The sequence below is a fragment of the Cnephaeus nilssonii genome (genome assembly GCF_951640355.1).
Source record: "Cnephaeus nilssonii genome assembly, chromosome: 7".
NCBI classification, from domain to species: Eukaryota; Metazoa; Chordata; class Mammalia; order Chiroptera; family Vespertilionidae; genus Cnephaeus; species Cnephaeus nilssonii.
The window spans coordinates 6,198,737-6,220,698 of record NC_137078.1 but is presented as its reverse complement, the minus strand read 5'-3'; the positions used below and the strand labels follow the sequence as shown (position 1 = coordinate 6,220,698).

The 21,962-nt window shown below is 45.2% G+C and overlaps 1 protein-coding gene across 1 annotated transcript; it reads right to left on the bottom strand.

The window, feature by feature from the left end:
• Window positions 1–18,241: 18,241 nt before the first annotated feature.
• On the bottom strand, window positions 18,242–20,760 carry SPMIP9 (sperm microtubule inner protein 9; the record flags this gene model as incomplete). The annotated part of the gene is made up of 3 exons (XM_079776400.1): window positions 18,242–18,664; window positions 20,039–20,131; window positions 20,734–20,760. The coding sequence occupies 3 exons, from the start codon at window positions 20,758–20,760 to the stop codon at window positions 18,242–18,244; spliced, it is 543 nt and encodes a 180-aa protein (XP_079632526.1).
• Window positions 20,761–21,962: the final 1,202 nt, after the last annotated feature.

The window sequence follows — 21,962 nt, the reverse complement described above, 5'->3', positions numbered from 1 at the left end:
GTTAGGAGTTTATGATCAGATCACTTTTGGTTAAATTATTACAGTGCCCCTTTTTCTTCCACATGAGCTTGCATACAAGGCCTTCTACCAACGAACCCAGTAAACCTCAGTTCTTGATAACCTCCCACTTTCTGTTCAGGAATAATGACTGAACCACTTTCCTTTCCCCAAGCTGCCATGCTCCTGAGCTTGTCTGTCACCCTCTCTCTACTCCCTGTGCCATGGTAACCTTCACCCCCTGGAAATTGTACATCCCAGGTTATGGTATCTGTGAATCACCTCCTGATCATCTCTCATCCCAATGAAATGTCATCGGAGGAGATGTGCCACCTGACTTTCGATTTGAAGAACTGTCCAGTGAGAGCAGTATGACTGTTCCCCGGGCACCGCATTTGAGAGTCAAGCCCACCTGAACTTGGACAAATTAGGTGTATGTAACACAAACCCCAATCAATAGTGTCACAAACCAATGGCTCTCAACCCCTGCTGGAGAACTTTAAAATATCCAGTGCTCAGACAATACCCCAGACCAATTACATCAGAAATTGAGGAGGAGGGGCAGTCATCAATGTTTTGTTTTTTATTTTTTTATTTTTTTATTTTAGAGACAAGGAAAGGAGAGAGAGAGAAATCTCAATTTTTTGTTCCATTTATTATGCACTCATTGGTTTATTTTTGCTTATGCCCTGACCAGGGGTTGAACCTGCAACCTTGATGTTTTGGGATGATGCTCTAACCAACTGAGGTACCTGTCCAAGGCAGTCATCAATAGTTTTTTAATGTTCCCGCAGTGATTATAATGGACAGTCAAGGTTGAGAGCTGTTGATGGTTTACTTCTCTGCCATGGGACATTCCAGAGCTGCTACGGCTGTTGCTCTCCACTCAGGAATTTAGCCTTTCTCTCTCTTGTCATCCCAACCACAAGATCCAACTTGGCTCACGGCTTGTCCAATCTGCAGGGTGGAGAATGGGAAGATATACATATCACTCTGCTTATGGCCCATTGGCTGGAACTTAGTCAAATGACCATGTTTTATGCAAGGGAAGCTGCGAAATGTAATCATATTCCCAGCTGGAAAAGGAGGATTTCTGTTAGTATGGAAGACAGAATGGCCATTGCAGGAAATCTAGCAGAGCTCAAGACAAGGAAGAATCCCTCAGGCGCACAACTGTCATGTAATGGAATAGGCAGTGTGCTCCTGGCCACTGAGGAAGGAGTCACACCACGACAGCATAGACGGTCAGACAGCCACTCAGTCTGCCCTTCAATTATTCATTCTCCATCCCCACAGCTAGCACACCAGTCTTCTTCGTGTTCCATGAGCACCCAGATGTCTTCTCCATCAGATGGTCTTGTGCTTGGCAGGAGTCTCTCACTCCAGAGCTCCCCCTGTTGTCTGGGTCTCAGAGAGGACCACCAGACCCAGAGGTGCACTACGACACTTGCCAGTCTGAATCCTTTTATTGACATTGTATTTCTAATCTTTTAAAAAACCTTTATTGTTGAAAGTATTACATATGTTCCCTTTTTTTCTCCCATTGACCCCTTATTGCCCGCCCCCACTCTGTGTGGCTTTTACCATTGTGTGGTTATGCATATATGCATACAAGTTCTTTGGTTGAACTCTCCTCCATCCACCCACCCACCCATCTCTGCCTTCTCTCTGAGATTCGACAGTGTGTTCCATGCTTCTATGTCTCTGAATCTATTTTGTTTATCAGTTTATCTTGTTCATTAGAGTCCATATATGAGTGAGATCATGTGATACTTGTCTTTCTATGAATGACTAATTTCCCTTAGCATAATACTTTCCAGGTACCTCCATGCTGTCTCAAAGAGTAAGAGTTCCTTCTTTTTTACAGCTGCATAGTGTTTCATGGTATAAATGTACCACAGTTTTTTTTATCCACTCATCTACTGATGGGCACTTGGGCTGTTTCCAGATCTTAGCTATGGTAAATTGTGCTGCTCTGAGCATAGGGGTGCATACATTCTTTCCGATTGGTGTTTTGGGTTTCTTAGGATATATTCCTAGAAGTAGGATCACTGTGTCAAATGGCAGTTCCAAATTTAATTTTTTGAGGAAACTCCATACTGTTTTCTATAATGGCTGCACCAGTCTGCCTTCCCATCAACAGGGTTCCCTTTTCTCTACATCCTCACTAGCACTTGTCATTTGTTGATTTGTTGATAGTAGCCATTCTGACAGGTGTGAGGTGATACCTCATTGTAATTTTCATTTGCATCTCTCTGAGGACCAGTGGCTTTGAGCATTTTTTTCATATGTCTCTTGGCCATCTGTATGTTCCCTTTGGAGAAGTGATAGGTCCTTTGCCCATTTTTTTGATTGGATTGTTTATCTTTCTTTTGTTAAGTTGTATGAGTTCCTTATTTATTTTGGATATTAACACTTTATCAGATGTATCATTGCCAAATATATTCTCTCATACAGTGGGCTCCCTTTTCATTTTTTGTTGATGGTTTCTTTTGCTGTGCAGAAGCTTTTTATTTTGATGTAGTCTCATTTGTTTCTCTCTATTTCTTCTTCTCATTACAGCAGTCCCTTTAGCATTACTTGCATTACTTTAGCCTTTTTTTTTTTGGCCTGAGAAGCTCTTTATTTCACCATCTATTTTGAATGATAGCCTTGCTGGATATAGTAGTCTTGGTTTCAGATCCTTGCTTTTCATTACCTTGAATACTTCATGCCATTCCCTTCTGGCCTGTAGAGTTTCTGATGAAAAATCAGCTGAAAGCCTTATGGGAACACCTTTATAGGTAACAAATGTCTTTTCTCTTGCTGGATTTAAGATTCTCTCTTTGTCATTAATTTTTGGCATTTTAATTATGATATGTCTGGGTGTGCGCCTGTTTGGGTTCTTCTTGCTTGGGACTCTCTATGCCTCCTGAACTTGTGTGACTTTTTCCTTCACCAGGTTAAGGAAGTTTTCTGCCATTATTTCTTCAAAAGCATTCTCTATCTCTTGCTCCCCTCTTTCCCCTTCTGGCCCTCCTATTATGTGACTATTGTTATGTTTCATGTTGTCTCACAGCTCTCTTAAGCTGTCCTCCTATTTTTTTTTAATTGTTTTTTCTTTTTGGTTCTCTGATTGAGTGATTTTTTTTTTCTAACTAGTCTTCTAATTCACTGATCTGATCCTTGGCTTCCCCTAATCTGCTGTGTATTCCTCCCGCTGTGTTCTCTATTAGTGCTATGTCATTCTTCATAGTTACTATATTTTTTCTCAAGCTATTAAGCATCTTTGCCATCATTATTTTGAACTATATGTCTGATAAATTTCTTATCTCCATTTTGTTTAGCTCTTCTTCTGGAGAATTCTCTTGTTCTTTCATGTAGGGCTTGTTCTTTGTCTCTCCCCATTTTGGCTGCCTGTTTGGGTTTATGTCTGTGTATTAGGTAGATCTGCTATGAATTCCAATCTCTAGTGCAAGAACATGTCAGACACTGTTTGTAACTGGCTCAGAGTACCCTGTTTGGCACTATCAGCAATTCACAGCCTGTGGTTCCTTCTCCTGGGGCAGGGTGCCTTTGGGAAGGACCATGATTTGCACCAAGGTCTGCTTTCCCTAGCCCCAGACTCTGGATTAGATTAGACAAAGACTTAAAGCCTCCAGAGACCTGCCTCGGCTTGCAGTCCTATTGACACTCAGTTTTGATTAGCCTCAGGATATCAACCACGGGGTTGGGGGAGAGGTCTTCCAACAGCATGGGGCAACTGCCTTTCTCTAGGCAAAAACTGCCTGAATAGAAAGGTTCATTGGAGAAAGATGTCCTGTGCAGTGTGAGGGAGTGACTCAGCACAGGAAACCAGGGTGGCTACACTCCAAGCTCCAACCCCAGAGACCCCAAACCTGGCTTCTGCTCACACAACTCCAATCCACTCCGTCCTCTCTCTGTTGGAGCCCAAGGTGGGTGGCTGCACACCAAATTTTGTGCATTGACCCTTTAAGAGGGTGCCTGCATTTCCAGCCATCTCTCCCTGGCAGACAGCAACCCTGCTGCTTTTTGCAGCCAGATGTTCTGTGGGCACCTTTCTCAGTTCTGGTGCTCTGGGCTGGGGAGAACTCTGAGTGGGAACCCCTCACAGCTGAGATATCTCTCCGGAACTCCAGCTGCTGTCTGTGGGAGCCTGACCAGCCTTTCACACCTCTGCACTTCCTTTCAGTCTCTATGTGGTCTGCACGTTCCATCCTTGGTTATCAGGGTTCTCTCCAGCGAGTCTTCAGTTGATTTTTCACGGTGATTTTTCTGTATTTTAGTTTTATTTCCAGTTTGGTCCTGGAAGAGTGTCAGTGTAGCTTCCACTTATTCCACCACCATTTTTTTTTTTTTTTGTTCTGTATATCTAATCTTAAGAGATAGACTGCTATTGTTCAAATCTTAGCTCAACCACTTACTAGATGTGTGAGTTTTCTGTGCCTCTGCTTCTCATAACAATGGTGCCTGCTTTCTTAGGGTCATTGGGAATATTAATTATTTTCTGTAAAATCGTTGATTTGAGCTATTAAATAATTTTATCAGCCGTTTCTTCTGACAGCAGGGAAGCTCCTTGAGATCCTCCTTCTTGTCTCTTCACTGTGGGGGAAGGCCCGAACATAGTGACACCTGGGAGGCCCTCAGTCGCTCCAGGGACTTGAGTGTTGCAGAGCGCGGCGCCGTGCCTTCTCCTGCCCATGTTTCAGAGCGGCCCGAGGACTGCCGCCGCTCCCCAGCCTGGGAACGGGTGGAACCTGCACATCAGTCCTTGTGGGAACCGCTGGGTCAGATGACCTGAAAGTCCCCTCCAACTCTCCATGGTATGACACCCCTGCATAATAAGTTTTTATTTTAAATTTAACATTACATGTTCATGGTTAAAATTTTGAACAGTGCAAAGGATAAGAAATAAAATGTGCTTCCCACCTTTGAACCTCAGTCCTCCCTGCTAGGCCAACCCTGTTTTAAGTTGCTAGTGTGTGCTCCCAGAAACCCCCAAACCTATCCAGGCATATACACAGGTGTCCCTTCTGGCAGCACATGAGGAGAGAGGGTATGCACTTGCTTTCTTTGTTGACCAGTCTGCCCATTTGTGCCACATCTGTCCCTACAGTGGCTTTGTTCCATTTTTGGCTGCACTGTGGTGGACACCTGGATTTCTTCCAGGACTTTGCCGTTACACACAAGAATGCTGTGAATGTCCTGTACATGGTCACTGATTACGTGTGTGCCTCTGTCCATTGGGACAACTTCTGAGGACTAGAATTACTGGGCTGCAGTGTAATCGCCTTTTTACTGACCAGAAAGGCTTGTGAGTAAAGTGCTAAGAACAGTGGCCACAAGTTGGTTCTCTCCTTTCCGGCAGTGTGGTACCAACATTCTAATCTCCCCTGATGTGATGGGTGTAAACAGACACCTCTTTGTTGTCTACATGCACACTTATTAGATTGTGAAGTTAGCATCTTCCCATAGGTTAAAAAGCCACATGTATTTCTTTTCTGTGAACTTTCCATATCTTTGCCCATTTTTATGTACCTGTTTTACTACAAAGCTTCTTAATAATTATCCATACTCAGTGTTTTCATTTCTTCTGTCTCATTTTCTCTTGATGCCCTCTCCCCCATTTACTCCCAGGCTCCTTGCAGGTCACTGGTAACTTCGTTGCTGCATTCACAGGTAAATCCTTAGTCTTCATGCTTCCTGGCCCGGAAGTATCTGACCCTGCTCATTACTGATAGCTCCCTCCTCCCTGACATCTCTCTTCAGCTGGTCTCCAGAACACCCCTAGTTTTCCTCTTACCTTGCAGCCCCTCCCCATTTCCCTGACTTCTCCTTGACTTGCCCTAGGCATCAGTTCTTGGACCACTTTCACGCCTTGGCAATGGGGCCAGGTCTCCCGGTTTTTGATACCACCCACAGGCTGCTAATTTGCCAAGTCTCCAGCTCCCGCCAGCCAACCTCTCCAGACCTCTCCCCTGTGTAGCCAGCAGCTTTCACAAATCAGCACTTGCATGTCCTAGACACGTGTCCAATGAAACATTTCCCAAGCAAATGATCTTCCCTCAGAAACCATTCTGACTGTCAGCCACTCCTAGCTGACAGCGGCTGGCCTTCCAGTTTGTACAGGCCATCAATCAGCACCTCCTGGGTCCTTCCTTGGGTGTTCCCACCACCTGCGGAGACCCCCAGGGCTGTGCTTCTCATACTCTCAAAGCCAACCACTTCCCAGGCTCTGCCTCCACAGCTGCCACTCTGGTCCAGGTCCCCACACACTCCCACCCCGATTATCCTAATCCACTTCTCTGCTTTGACCTTGGCCCTCTCCGTCCTTTTGTAACCAGGTGACCGAAGGCTTCCTTTAAAAGTAGAAATCAGGTTATGCCATCCCTTCACTCCTGCCTTTCAGTGGATCCCATCGCATTTGGGGCAAGACTCGGAGTTTTGCAAAGGCTCACCAGTCCGCAGGCCATCCTGCAGTTCCTCTGCAGCCTTTTGACCTTATTCTGCTTCCCTGACTCGGCCTCCCAGGCCCATCTCCCTTAGGATCTCTGCCTGGTCGCTAGGCCCCACTCACCCCTTTGAGAAGATCTCTCTCCTCTTCAGGGGTTTGCTTCAGTGTGACCTTCTCAGGAGACCTACTCTGAGGAACCTACGGAGCCTATGCCTGCATCCGGTCCTCTCTCCCTCCACACCTGCTTTACTCTTCTGTATCACTTATTACTTTCCTCCTTATAATATACTTTCCTATTTAGTTTATTATTATTTCCCCCAACTGGTATGGAATCTCCTTGTGTTATTTTTATTGTTGCTATATTCCCAGCACTAAGATTTGTGCCTGGCACATAAGTAGTAAAACAAATAATTACTAAATAGCCAATGATAAAAATTTTTTTTTTAACTTTTCCCCAAGTTTTTGCTTTCTTTAAAAAAAAATAAATCTTTATTGTTCAGATTATTACAGTTGTTCTTCTCCCCCCCAATAACTCCTCTCCACCCAGTTCCCACCTCACTCCCTGCCCTTACCCCCCCTCCACTGTCCTCGTCCATAGGTGTACGATTTTTGTCCAGTCTCTTCCCGCACCCCACACACCCCTTTCCCCACAAGAATTGTCAGTCCACTCCCTTTCTATGCCCCTGATTCTATTATATTCACCAGTTTATTCTGTTTGTCAGATTTTTTATTCACTTGCTTTTTAGATTCACTTGTTGATAGATATGTATTTGTTGTCACTTTGTTGTTTATAATTTTTATCTTTACTTTTTTCTTCTTTTTCCTCTTTTTAAAGAATACCTTTCAGCATTTCATATAAAACTGGTTTGGCGGTGATGAACTACTTTAGCTTTTTCTTATCTGTGAAGCTCTTTATCTGCCCTTCAATTCTAAATGATAGCTTTGCTGGGTAGAGTAATCTTGGTTGTAGGTTCTTGCTGTTCATCACTTTGAATATTTCTTGCTATTCCCATCTGGCCTGGATAGTTTCTGTTGAGAAATCAGCTGACAGTCGTATGGGTACTCCCTTGTAGGTAACTAACTGTTTTTCTCTTGCTGCTTTTAATATTCTCTCTTTGTCTTTTGCTCTTGGCATTTTAATTATGATGTGTCTTGGTGTGATCCTCTTTGGATTCCTTTTGTTTGGGGTTCTCTGCGCTTCCTGGACTTGTAGGTCTATTTTTTTCACCAGGTAGGGGAAGTTTTTGTCATTATTTCTTCAATTAGGTTTTCAATATCTTGCTCTCTCTCTTCTTCTGGCACCCCTATAATTCGGATGTTGGTACGCTTGAAGTTGTCCCACAGGCTCCTTGCACTATCTTCATATTTTTGGATTCTTTTTTCTTTTTGCTTTTCTTGTTGGGTGTGTTTTGCTTCTTCGTATTTCAAATCTTTGACTTGATTCTTGCGATCCTCTATCTGCTGTTGGATCCCTGTATATTATTCTTTATTTTAGTCAGTGTATGCTTAATTTCTGATTGGTTCTTTTTCATATCCTTGAGGGTCTCACTATATTTCTCAAAGGTTTCTAGAAGATTCTTGAGTAACCTTATAACCATGGTTTTGAACTCTATATCCAGTAGTTTGCTTTCCTCCATTTCTGTCATTTGTGACCTGTTTCTTTGTCTCCACATTTTGGCTGCTTCCCTGTGTTGATAGAGTGGCTTTGTGTGCTAAGTGTCCTATAGAGCCCAGTGGCTCAGCCTCCCTACTTACCTGAGGTAGACACTCTTGGTGCACCCCTTTGTGGGCTGTGTGTGCAGTCTTGTTGTAGTTAAGCCTTGCTTGCTGTTGGTATCACTGGGGGGAATTGACCTCCAGGCCAATTGGCTGTGAGGAGCAGTTGTGTCTACAATGGGAGAACTTCTGTATTGGAGACACCCTTATGGGGCAGGACTTGCTTCAGTGAGCCTTTGGCGCTCACTGAATCTGCCCCCTGAGTGTGTCTCTTATGGATGTGAAGAGTTATAATCTGGATGGTCTCACTCTGACCACTGGGTACACTGGCTCTTGGATCTCCAAGGAGGTGCAAAGTCACCCACTGCCTGAGGCCACCCAGCAGGAGCTACAGAGAGATCTGCAGATTCCTCCTCTTTGTTTGGGGTTTGGAGGTGCCCAGATGAGGCCCAGCTGTGAAGCAATGCAAGCTGCTGTGGAGCCTTGGGCCTTCTTTTGGAAGCTCTGGGGCTCTCTGACCCAGCGGCAGTTTGTTAGGTTTTAGATTGCAAAAGGCCAGGCCATTCATATGCAAAAGCTTCTGGGTACAGCTTGGGTGGGGTTGTAAGTTGGGTGGGGTGGGGTCTCAGGGAATCACCAGGGCAGAACAAACAGCAATGGCTGCCCATCAGCCCTGCCCAGAAGAGGCCCCCGGGTCTCTGTGTCCCTCGGCATCATGCAGGAACAATGATCGCTGTAAGCACCTCTGAGAGAAAGCCACCCTCACATTCTGGCCCGATGCCAGACAGTCCAGTTTCTCTCCGTATGAGTCTAGGTCCCCAGAGTCTCGCCTGGAACTGGAGTTCAGAGCAGTTGGGAGCTTGTATCTCCCTCCTGATTGAAAAAGACAACAGTGTACCCAGTTGCCAGCCCCTTTTGTGTGTGCCTCTGTACCTCCACACTTCACTTCCATACCTCCGCACCTCCTACCGGACTCAATGCGCTTTTCTCTTTCCTTCTAGTTGTAGAATTTTCACTCAGCCAGCCTTCCCATGGTTCTGGATGATATTCATTTTGTCTTTTAGTTGTAGTTTTGATATGGTTGTGCGTGGCAGCAAGTTCAGGTGTTTACCTATGTTGCCATCTTGGTTGTCTCTCTTGCTTTTCTTTTTCACTAATGATAAAATTTAAAATAGTTTTTCTCCTGCATTGTTGGGTTTTTTCTTCTTGGTGTGTAAGGGATTCAGATGCTTTTGTCATTTGTGTTGCAAATATTTTTGCAGTTTATTCTTTGTCTTTTGATTTTGTTTATGGTATTATTTCCCATGCTGACATTTTTATTATTATGTAGGCAATGTATTCATTTTTAAATTTATAGTTTCTAGGTTTTATGTTAAAGAAGACTCCTTTTGCATGTGTTTATGCATACATATAATTGATGAAATATACACATAATATAAAATTTATTATTTCAACCATTTTTTTTTGTATATAGTTCAGTGGCATTAAGTGCATCCACATTGTTGTACAACCATCATCACCATCCATTTCCAGAATTTTTTCGTCATCTCATTCCCCCCTCCTCTCAGTCCTGGGCAGCCACCATTCTACTTCCTGTCTCTATGGGTTTCAGTACTCTAGGTACTTTATATAAGTAGACAGTAGATATAGTTTTTAAAGTATGGAAGTTAATGTACACATTCTGACATGTTGCTTGGTCAAAACATTCTTGAGATATTTCACTCTATGTGTACTCTGACCCCCGATGCCCACCCCTCCACCCCCCCTGCACTGTCTGTGAGTCCTCCCCACAGAGACTGACTGGCATCTGCTCAGGACTTCCAGGAACACCAGATCCTCTTCTTTTGCTTCTTAAAGTGTGATCCAGAGTGCCAACCTCCAGGTGAACTGATAAAGTACAGATCCTCAGAGTTTGCTTGGACTAGTCACCCTCCATCAGGCCTGAGGAACTGGGGCATCAGCCTTTCCAGCAGGGGGTGTGCTCTCATGTCACCCCCTGCTGGACACACTTTCCAAGTTAGGGCTCCACAGTGGGAAGTAGCTTGACCAGAAGTACAAGCCTGGGGTCTGCATCCTAGCCTTGGTTACTTACCCACCTGTGAAATGGGGGTAAGAATTCCTGTGTCACAGAGATGAAACAAGAATTAAGGACATACCATCCAGGACTTGGTTTTGTAAACTCTGAGAATATGTAAGGGCTCTCAGCATTATCTTAGAGCTTCCCAGTCTGGAATCTGCAGCCTGGTCATCAGCCCACCCGCCCTCGCACCCTGCCAAGGACTGACCAAGCACCTTCAAGGGGAGCACAGTGCTGGCAAATGGACAGGCAGGTGTGGCACAGGCGTTAGCTCTCCCTGCTTTATGTGTATCAGCGAAAGGAACACTTCATTAACCTCAGCAAAAGTTTTAGTGTATTTATGCACATTCTTATGTGTACCCTATGAGATGGGCATAATTAGCCTCAATTTACAGATGAGAAAACTGAAGGAAGTGAGATTTCATGGAAGCAAGTAGCGATACTTCAAATCCGTGACATTTGGCCAAATCAGCTAAGCCTGTTTCCTCAGCTATAAAATGGGGTGAGCACTGTGCTAAGTTGGTGGTTATGATGGGTGTGCAGTAAGACAATGTGTGTGCCATGCCTGGCGTGGCTGGCACATCCTGAGGGTACCCGGGGTCACAGCACTATCCAGGTTCCTTGCTCTCGCCCTCATGTTGAGGGGCCTCAAAAAATGTGAGAGCAACAAAGACAATGAGGGTGGCTGCTGGCACCCAGTCATGTCTGCCCCAGATATAAACTGAGCAAGGAGCTAAGTCTTCTTTTGAGAATATTAACATGTCTGTCACCCAAAGCAGGTGTCTCCTGGTTCCACTGACTAAACCCAGAGTTAGACTGGGCCAGTGTTGGGCTAGGAAGGCACTTGGGGGCAGGAGGCAAACCCAATTTGGAGTTCCCACCAGCCTGCTGTGTTCCCTCAGATGACTCCAGTTGGTAGAGAGTAGAATTCAGTGGGCACAGTTGTGGGCCAGCCTTGGGGATATCTTCCCAGGAGCCTCCACCTGACACTGTCAGGTACCGAGAGTTTTCCTGGCTGATGGAAAGTTGCTGGTGGGTGTAGCGAAGGTATGGTCAATTTGCATATTACTCTATTATTAGGTAGGATAAATTTTTGCAGAGTTTGTTCTAAGTCTGTGAAATATGCCATTGCTATTTTAATGGGAATTGCATTAAATCTATAGATTGCTTTGGGTAGTATGCACATTTTAATGATGTTGATTCTACCAACCCATGAGCACGATATATCCTTCCACTTGTTTATGTCTTTCTCTATCTCTTTTTTCTCCTTAATTAAGTTTATTCCTAGGTATCTTAATTTTTTTGGTGCAGTGATAAATGGGATTGGTTTTTTGTTGTTGTTGTTGTTGTTTCTCTTTCTGTGAGTTCATTAATGGTGTATAAAAAAAGCCATGGATTTCTGAGAGTTAGTTTTGTATCCTGCTACATTACCGAATTCATTTATTAAATCTGGTAGTTTTTTTATGGAAATTTTAGGGTTTTCTACGTACAATATCATGTCATCTGCGAATAATGACAGTTTTACTTCTTCTTTTCCAATTTGGATGCCTTTTATTTCTTCTTCTTGTCTGATCACTATGGCTAGGACTTCTAGTACAATGTTGAACAGGAGTGGTGAGAATGAGCATTCCTGTCTTGTTCCTGTTCTTAGGGGAAATGGTTTTAGTTTTTGCCCATTGAGTATGATGTTGGCTGTAGGTTTGTCATATAAGGCCTTTGTTATGTTGAGGTATGATCCCTCTATTATTACTTTGCTGAGAATTTTTATTAAGAAAGAGTGTTGAATTTTGTCAAATGCTTTTTCTGCATCAATTGATATGATTATGTGATTTTTATCTCTCAATTTGTTTATATGATGTATCATGTTCATTGATTTGTGGATATTGTACCATCATTGCATCCCCAGAATAAATCCCACTTGGTCATGGTGTATGATCTTTCTAATGTAATGCTGGACTGATTTGCTAGAATTTTGTTGAGGATGTTCGTATCTATGTTCATTAGGGATATTGGCTTTTAATTCTCTTTCTTTGTAGTGTCTTTATCTGGTTTTGGTATTAGGGTGATGCTGGCTTTATAGAAAGAGCTTGGAAGTGTTCCTTCCCCTTGAATTTATTGGAATAGTCTGAGGAGGATATGTTTTAGTTTTTCTTTGAATGTTTGGTAAAACTCCCCTGTAAAGCCATCTGGTCCAGGGCTTTTCTTCACTGGAAGGTTGTTTTTTTTTTTTGTTTGTTTTTTTTTAATTACTGCTTCAATTTCCTCCATAGTTATTGGCCTATTTAGATTTTTTGATTCCTCCTGATTGAGTTTTGGAAGGTCGTATTTTTCTAGGAATATGTCCATTTCTTCTAGGTTGACCAGTTTGTTGGAATAGAGTTGTTCATAGTATTTTTTTATAATCGTTTGTATTTCTGTGAGGTCTGTTGTTATTTCTTCTTCTTCATTTCTGATTTTATTTTTTTGATTCCTCTCTCTTTGCTTCTTGGTGAGCCTGGCTAGAGGTTCATCAATCTTGTTTATCCTTTCAAAGAACCAACTCTTGGTTTTATTGATCTTTTGTATTGTTTTTTTGGTCTCTATGTCATTTATTTCCACTGTGATCTTTATTATTTCCTTCCTTCTGCTCCCTCTGGGCTTTTCTTGTTTCTCTCTTTCTAATTCTTTAAGTTGTAGAGTTAGATAATTTATTACCAGTTTTTCTTTTTTTGTTTGTTTTGTTTTGTTTTGTTTGTTTGTTTGTTTTGAGGTAGGCCTGTAATGCTATGAACTTCCCTCTCAGGACTGCTTTCATTGTGTCCCATAGATTTTGGATTGTTGTATTTTCTTTGTCATTTGTTTCCAGGATGTTTTTTATTTCTTCTTTGATCTCTTTGGTAACCCAATCATCGTTTAATAACATGCTATTAAGCCTCCAAGTGTTTGAATTTTTTATTGTAGTTTATTTCTAATGTTATGCCATTGTGATCTGAGAAGATGCTTGATATGATTTCAATCTTCTTGAATTTGAAGAGACTTTGCCTGTGTCCCAATATGTGGTCTATCTTTGAAAATGTCCCATGTACACTTGAGAATAATGTATATTCTGTAGCTTTGGGGTGAAGTGTTCTGAAGATGTTGCTTAAGTCCATCTGTTCTAGTGAGTCGTTTAGGATTGCTGTTTCTTTGCTGATTTTTTTGTCTAGAGGATGTATCCAGTGATGTCAATGGGGTATTAAAATCCCCTACTATGATTGTATTGCTATCGATCTCTCCCTTGATACCTTCCATAAGTTTTTTTTTATGTATTTGGGTGCTCTTGCATTGGGTGCTTATATGTTTACGAGAATTATATTCTCTTGTTGTATCAATCCTTTTAGTATTATGAAGTGGCCTTCCTTATCTCTTGTCATGGCCTTCACTTTACGTTTAAGGTTATTATTGATAGGTAGGTACTTGCTTGTAGCCATTTTTATTCTTTATGCCTGTGTTCCTTCTTCCCTTTCTATTTATTCTTTTTACAACAGTCCCTTTAGTATTTCTTGCATTGCTGGCTTGGTAGTGATAAACTCCCTTAGCCTCCTTTTATTTATTATTTATTTATTTATTTTGTCTGCAAAGCTTCTGATTTCCCTTTCAGTTTCGAATGATAGCCTTGCTAGATAGAATATTCTTGGATTCAGTTCCTTGTTTTGCATCACTTTGTATACTTCATTCCATTCCCTTCTGGCCTGATGTATTTCTGTTGAGAAATCACTTGATAATCTAATGGGAGATCCTTTGTAGGTAACTCTCTGTCTCTCTATTGCAGCCTTTAAGATTCTTTCTTTGTCATTAACATTTGCCATTGTAATTATGATGTGTCTTGGAGTGGGTCTTTTTTGATTCATCTTGTTTGGGACGCTCTGTGTTTGTGGGCCTTTTGCTTCCCTAAATCAGGGAAGTTTTCTGTCATCATTTCTTCAAATAGGTTTTCTAATCCTTGCTCCTCTTCTTGTCCTTCTGGCACCCCTATTATATATATTTTACTTCATTTCATGTTGTTCCAAAGCTCCCTTAGGCTCTCCTCCTGCTTTCTAATATTTTTCTCCAATTGTTGTTCAGATTGGGTGTGTTTTTCTGCCCTGTCTTCTAGCTCAGTAATTTGGTCCTCTGATTCTTCTACTCTGCTGTTGAAACCTTCCATTGTGTTTTTTATTGTAGCTATATCATTTTTATTTCCTCTTGATTCTTACATAAGTTGTTGATTTTTCTCATCCATCTAGTTTATGAACTGTATGACCCTTACTCTGAATTCTTTTTCTGACATATTGCATGCCTCTATTTGATTTAGTTTCTTTTCTAGCAATTCCTCCTTTTCTTTCCTTGGGGGTTGTTGCTTTGTCTCCCCATTTTTCTGTCTCTTTCTGGTCCTGGGCATCCTGCTTGGAGTTTGAAAGGCTGAAGACCCTATCAGGGCAATGGTCTGGAAATCTTTAGCCCAGAGGCTGGGTCTGCCTTGAGTCTCATGCCTTTATTGTCTTTGCTCTGATTTGGATCCCCTTCTCCCACGGATCTGGTCCCTCAGTTGTGTTTCAGATACTTGTGGTGGTGGGAGCGCATGCACAGTTCTGGTGTGCAACTTCCTTTGAGGACCCAGAGCCCTCTTGCATGCAATTCGCTATGTGGCCATGGCACCCATGGCAGGGTGGCACCCTAGTCCCTCTGGCAGCACACTTGCAGTTCGGTTCTGTGGCCCCTGGCTGGAACCTGCTTGCTTGCTATGGCCTGGAGTGAGGCATACGCTGGGTTGCTCTGGGTAGCCCCGGCAGGACTGTCCCAGGGGCTGGGGAGAAGTGAGTGTGGGTTGCCCTGGGTTGCACAGTCAGAGCTCCTCTGTGGCCTGAGGGAGGTGCATGCTGAGTTATTCCAGGTTGCCCCGGCAGGAAGACCCTGAGCTCAGGGTGAAGTGGGCATGGGTTGCGCTGGGTTACACAGTCCCCACTTTCTTGTAGCCTGGAGTGAGATGCACACTGGGTTTCTCCAGTTCACTCCTCGTCAGTGTGGAGTGGAGCGGGGGGGTAGGGAGGTGTTGCTCTGTGCTCCCCTGTCACCTAGAGTGAGGTGCAGGTTGGGTTGTTTTGGATGGCCCTGGCAGGAGTGTCCCAGGGGCTGGGGTAGAGTGGGCACAGGTTGCTCTGGATTGCACAGTCAGAGCTCCCCTGTGGCCTGGACTGGGCCATGCTCTGGGTTGCTCTGGGTCACCCTGACAGCAGGTCCTAGGGCTGGGGGTGGAGTGGGTGCTGGGTGGCTTGAGGCTAGGCTAGCAACATGGTTCTTGGGTCTGGGGTGGGGGTGGGGCACAGGGTCCCCTCTGGCTTGTACTCACTGTGGGGTCTTGGAGCCAGATCCTAGGGTGCTGGGTCCAAGCAGATGGTGAGGAGGCCTGGTGCAGGAGCACACTCTGATGACAGGTGCTCCCTGTGGATGTTTGGGAGCCTGCTGGGAGGTACTGAGCCACTCACTGCCGGGTCACGATGGTGGTTCCACGTAGATTATGGTTGGCAAGTGGCGCTCTCTAGGCGTCCTCTGCCCTTCCTTATGAAAATTGTCTCCTCAGCCCTGTCTAATTTGTTAATTCAGGGTGGATGTTCTCTGATTTAGTTGCTTATCTGGCCTGGCCCTAGGAGGAGGTGCACAACACTGCTGCCTATTTGGCCACCATTTTCAAAACACTTAAATATGTTTTTATTTATTTCAGAGAGGAAGGGAGAGGGAAAGATAGAAATGTCAGTGATGAGAATCATTGATTGGCTGCCTCCTGCATAACCCCCAATGGGGATTGAGCCCACAACCCAGGCATATGCCACGACTGGGAATTGAATCATGACCTCCTGGTTCATAGGTCGATGCTCAATTATGAGCCAAACTGGCCGGGCTCCTTTATATCCTAAGCACAGCCAGTCATACCCCTTGTAAGTCCACAATGAAGGCATGGCCTCCTGAACACCTCGGACTTAGAGCTTCAGAAGGAGAACTCTGAGGCCAGCCCAACTTCCTGGGCCAGGTCACTGTTCACACCAGTGGATGGTTATTTAATGAAACATGGACATTAGGGAGCAAGACAGTTATTGCATTTAAGTTCTTCCCATCATTTATTTAGAATAAGAATGATATATGACATTCCAAAAGTGACTGAAACTTTGGAGTTGGAATCAGATGAAAATAGGATTCAAATCCTGGCTCTGCCACATGTAGCCTTGGGCTCCCTGAATCTCTGTTTCTTCAACTGTATGTGAGAATGAAATCACGCCTGTGAGGTGTGCAGCACAGAGCCCAATACATAATAAGTCATCAATAAGGAGCAGCTCTTGTTATTATTAATGTTTTCAAATCAACTAAACCATTTTTGGAAATAGCTATGTGTTAAAACTGTCAATCTACATGGAAAAAAAAGTTACTTGCCCTAACCGGTCTGGCTCAGTGGGTAGAGCGTCGGCCTGTGGACTGAAGGGTCCCAGGTTCGATTCCGGTCAAGGGCATGTACCTTGGTTGCGGGCACATCCCCAGTAGGAGGTGTGCAAGAGGCAGCTGATCGATGTTTCTCTCTTAACAATGTTTCTAACTCTCTATCCCTCTCCCTTCCTCTCTGTAAAAAATCAATAAAATATATTTTTTAAAAAGTTACTTATTAACAAGTATTGAGAGGTAGTAAATTTTTTTATTCATAGACACTTTGTGTTATAGACACCCTAGAAGGAACTCTGGATAAAACAGATTCTCTAAAGATTGTACTGGTAAGGAAGAAGGAAACAAACTAATGAGGAAACATTTTATAACCGAAGAAGAAATAAAGATTTGCAAAATTATTCCATCTCACCAGGGATGAAAAAGACTATACTATTAAACTATCAGATTTTTCTTTCTTTCTCTCTCCTGTCCCCCTCCCTCTTTCCTACTTCCTTCCTTCCATCCCTCCTTTCTTCTTCCTTTTTTTTTTCCCTAAAAATGCATAGCAAGGATGAGAAGAATATTATAAATTAGACATACTTAGAAATGGCTAATAGTAACTAAAGGGGCATGTCTCTCTTTTCCCTCCTTTCCTTTTTTCCTTTTTCTCTTCCTTCTTCTCTCCCTTCCTTTTTAAACATTTTATTATGGAAAATTTCAAACACACACAAAAAATAGGAAAGGTAAGATAATGAACTTCCATGTACCTAAACAACTTTTATTTTGCCGCTGGTATTGTTTCCCTATTCCCCTATTATAAAATGCTAGAGCATTTTAAAGGAAATTTCCTCTGTTTAGAAGGCCAACAACCCTATTGGATTAGGGGTCCACCCTTATGACCTCATTTAACCTTACTTATCTCCTAAAGGCCCTATCTCCAAATACATTGGGGGTTAGAGTTTCAACATATGAATTTTGGGTGGACACAATGTAGTCATAGAAGCCACCTTAGACCCAGAGATGGAAGCCACACCCTCCTTGACTGCCCAGGTGTGTAGTTCTCTTTGTTACAGCAGTTTAGCCTATTTCCTAGGCTCGTACATGTATGTGTTTACAATAGCTCTACTAAGCAAGAAAAAGGGTATAAAGTGATGGCTTCTAAGTGGTCACTCCTGACTGCTACAGGGTGGAAGTGGTGAATAAACTGAAGATAGAGTAGTGAGGGGAAAGCTGTCCCTCAGCATGTCAAGTTTTATGGTCACACCTAACATTCAGGTAACTGTGGGAAGCATAACTGTTCCTCTTCTGTAAGTAAATGCCTAAAACAGTAAGAATCTTTACAGCAGGTTTCTTAATGATAATGAAACACCACACAGCTCGCAGCCCTCCATACACAGTTTTCCTTCTTTTCCTCCCCCTCTCTTCTTGGTGGGATGCTGTGTCCCAGGCAGGCCAGGGAGCAAGGTGAACAGGCACAGAACCAATGGTGCTGGAACATCTTTCCGAGGTTTTATTTTCAGTTCTCCTCTCTGGAATCTGAGGCCAGAGCAGGGGTTTCCTTGTGAGGAGGGATCTCCATGGTGACCTTCCTACTGGTAAAACGGCAGCAGGGGGCCCCATCGATTCAAGATGGGGACCTTGGTTGTAGGGTGGTGAGGACAGAGGCAGCCGGGCAGCAGGAGGTAGCCTGTGGCTTCCTCTGCAGCAGGCTGGAGCTCTGGCTCCAGGAGGCACGGGAAGTCGGCATTCTGGTGGCCCCGGTTCGGATCACCCGGGGCCAGGGCCAAAGCGTGGGGAGCTGGGTACATGGAGGGGCAGATGCTGGTGCACCTGCATTTGTGCTCCTCGGTGCTCATGCGGTCCAATGGTGGGAAGAAGCCGGGCTGTCCCAGGTCTCTGGCATTCATGTAAGGTCTTTTGAAGGCAGGGTATCCATCCTCTAGCTTGGGGTTGAGGCTGGGGGTGAGCTTATAAAATTCTTTTTCCCTGAGCTGGGTGTCCACCTTCATTTGCTGTGGGAACAAATCACACATGAATGGAGGGCAGAGCGAGATGGAGGACGGGGTGGCTTCCTTGGAAGTATCTAAGACAGAGCACACTTTAGTATAAATTTAAATTAGTTCTTAAATGGTGATATAACCAACAGAGGGAAGTACTGAAATAATACAAAAGGGTTAATCGTGAAAAGTCTCTTTCCCATCCTCCCATCTCTAGAGGCAACCACTGTCACCAGTGTTTTTTTGTAACTTTCTAGAAATATCATCTGTGCATGTAGACATGTGTGTATATACCCAAGCCCTTGGTTGGTGTATAAACAATGCACATTATAACTGAATTCTGCACTTCGATTCCACCAAATAACGTATCTCAGAAGTTGTTCCACCTTTGTGTAGACCTTATTATTTTTAGTGCAGCTACTTCTCGATAGAAAAGGATGTTTTATATAGAACTGATAAATGAAAGCTGTCCGGAATTTAAAGGACTCCTACAAATTAATAAGAAAGAGACAAGCAATTCAATAGAAAAATGGTCAAAAGACATGAACAGACATTTCACAGAATAATAAATATTCATAACAAGTGAAAAGATATTGGGAAAGTATTTCAGAGCCACCAAGGTGGTAAAATGTTTAAAGGTCTGGTATTACCAAGTACCGGCAAGATCAGAGAGCCGCCGGCGAGGCTGCCTCTGTGGGGAGAAAGGCAATGATGCCACCACTGAGGCAGCCAGTGACGTCCCCGCGGCGACCAGCGCCCCTCCGAGGACGGGGACCCCGCACGTGAGGCTGTGCTGCACCTTCACCGCAGGGTCTGGGGGCAGGAGGCCAACACCAAATAAAAAGCCCGAATGTCTGCCACCAGGAGGGCAGCCCGTGTGGCATACCGTGCCACGCAGGACTTGAAGACCATCCACATGTGCAGCAAAAAGCAAAGGTCACAGAAGATGCAATATGACCCAACATATAATGAAGTCTGAAGGTCAACATAAACAATTGGTCTGGAAGTACACGTACATCCAGGGTAAAATGATTTCTTCTTAAAAACACGCTCACACAAGGAAATGACTAGCCGCACTCTCAGCATGGTAGCCATTCTGAAGGTGGGCGAGGCTGAGCGGGAGGGAGCAGGGGCCCGAGGGCCGGTCACTGCATCCGTGTTTGCTTTGTCAGTGCTGCCTCACCCGCTGGCGTATGTTATTTACGCTCTTCAGTATGCACGGCCTGTATACATGCTCACACAAACCTGTGCAGAAGAGACCTCTTACTATTAGACCTCCTGGCATCGGGGATTGTCCTAAGCAAGTGCCTCCGAAGTCCACACGCATATCGAAGTGAAATAAAGGTGTCAGTGGGCAGTTGAATGGAAGACAGTGCAGAGCGGTCTTACCTCCTGCGGTGAGATGCTGGAGTACTTGCGCTTCCCGTGGTGCAGATAGTCCACCATGTAGGAGCTTTGGTATATGTCTAAATCCACCGGCGGCTGAAGGGCAAGGGCGAGGACAAACAAGGCGCTAGTGCCTGGCATTGGGAGCTCGGCATGAGCATGATCTGGCTTCCGCTGGCCTTTCCATGCACCCTGCTCCCCTCCATGCCCTCTTCCTCCAGCCTCACATCTTTCCTCTCTTCACAGGTGCGTGGCACGCACGCCTGTCTCCTGCTGGAGACACTAGTTGCTCACCTCACCAACTGACAAACTCCTACATATCCTCCAAGACCCAGATTAACTCTCTCCCCACAACATCTCTCCAGGAGTCGGCCTCTCTCCTCTGCTCACCCGCACTTGTCGTGTGCACTGCACTGACTTAATGAGTGCACTGGGTTAGGACCTAACCGTAGGCATTCCCTGCAGCCCCCAGTCCCAGCACAGTGCCCCACACAAAGGGTGCCTACTAACCGTATACTGAGTGAATAAATGAACCTCCAGAAAATTGTAAACCCTTAGCTTTCCTCTGCCCATTTACAACCACAAGCTTTCCAGAGTCATGACCTGAGTGAGCCCCAGAACCCAGCCCTTCCCTGGCCTGTTTGCTGCCGACCTTGAGATGGTCACAGGGGACAGAAACCGAAACCCAGGGCACTCACCTTTAGGGGGCACACCACACCCGCCATCACAGATGACCTAGGCACGGACAAGCGGGTTAGCCCTGCTTCTACCACAGGCAGGGAAAACAGCCACTGCTCACATGTTGTGCCAAGCAGACACGGCTTGCCCAGTCCTCCTTGCCCCACCCTGTACATTATTCAGTCATCGGGGATTGGCTGGCAGCAGGGATAAAGGGGCTGGTGGACAGGGGCCCTGGGTCGAAGGGGCTAAAGCAGGACTGAGAAGGAATTAGAGCTGTGAGAACATCAGGCTCGCCTCTCAAGAAGGGCAAGTGCAGCCTGGTCATGTTTAACCGTTGCTCTGGGGACAAGTAAGCCCGGTTTACAGCACTGGCCAGTTTCTGTGGGCACAGGCTCCACCGTGGCCATGTCGAGCTCTCAGCACGTCGTCACTGATGCGGAGTTTTGCAGGTGTACCCAGATTGGGCCCTCAGAGCCAGAAGGCGCTGCCTCCAGCACGGGGCCCCACTGAACAGGGGCTCTGAGCTGCTGAGAGGAGGCACGCCCAGGACGTAGGCAGCCGATTCAGAAGCACACACCGTGTTTTCTAATAGAGTCGGGGTGTCCAGTGGAGGACAGTTGTGAGGCTCCGTATTCCAGCTAAACAAGAGCATGTGTGGGTCCAGCCCTGGCCCTGGTCCCAGCCCTGAAGTCCTGTGGGGAGCCGGCACTGGGGAGCTCCCTGAGCCCACCCTCGCTTGTGTCGTGGACCCCGAGGTTCTCGATTGGTCCTCCACTTCATCCTCAAGGAGCCCTGCCCTGCACCCCACTCCACTCAGCGGGCTCTGGTTGCCAGACCTCATTTGGCTCCTTGCCCCTACTTTTTGTGTATAGACAGCTCCCCTCTTGGGCTGGGACCAGCCCCTGCCAGTCTTGCTGCCAAGGGGAGATGCTGCTCCTGCCCTGCTGACTGCAGGGCCCGCTGCACGGAAAGGCTCCGCCCACGGCCACGCCTGTCTTTGAGATGAACCCTGACCTACATGATGCAGGCTGTGTGGGTCACAGACCCTGGGCATTGTGTTGAGGTGACTGGCCAACCTCCTGCATGTCAGTGTCCCTGTCGCCGGCCACCTTGCCTCGCAGCGAGCCACTGGAGTCCCAGCACACCTGAGCCACCATGAACCTGGCAGCTTCGGGAGGGACCCAGGAGAGCTTTCCAGCAGCTGCAGAATCAGTCTATTTCCAGGAGAGGGGGACAATCAGACCCC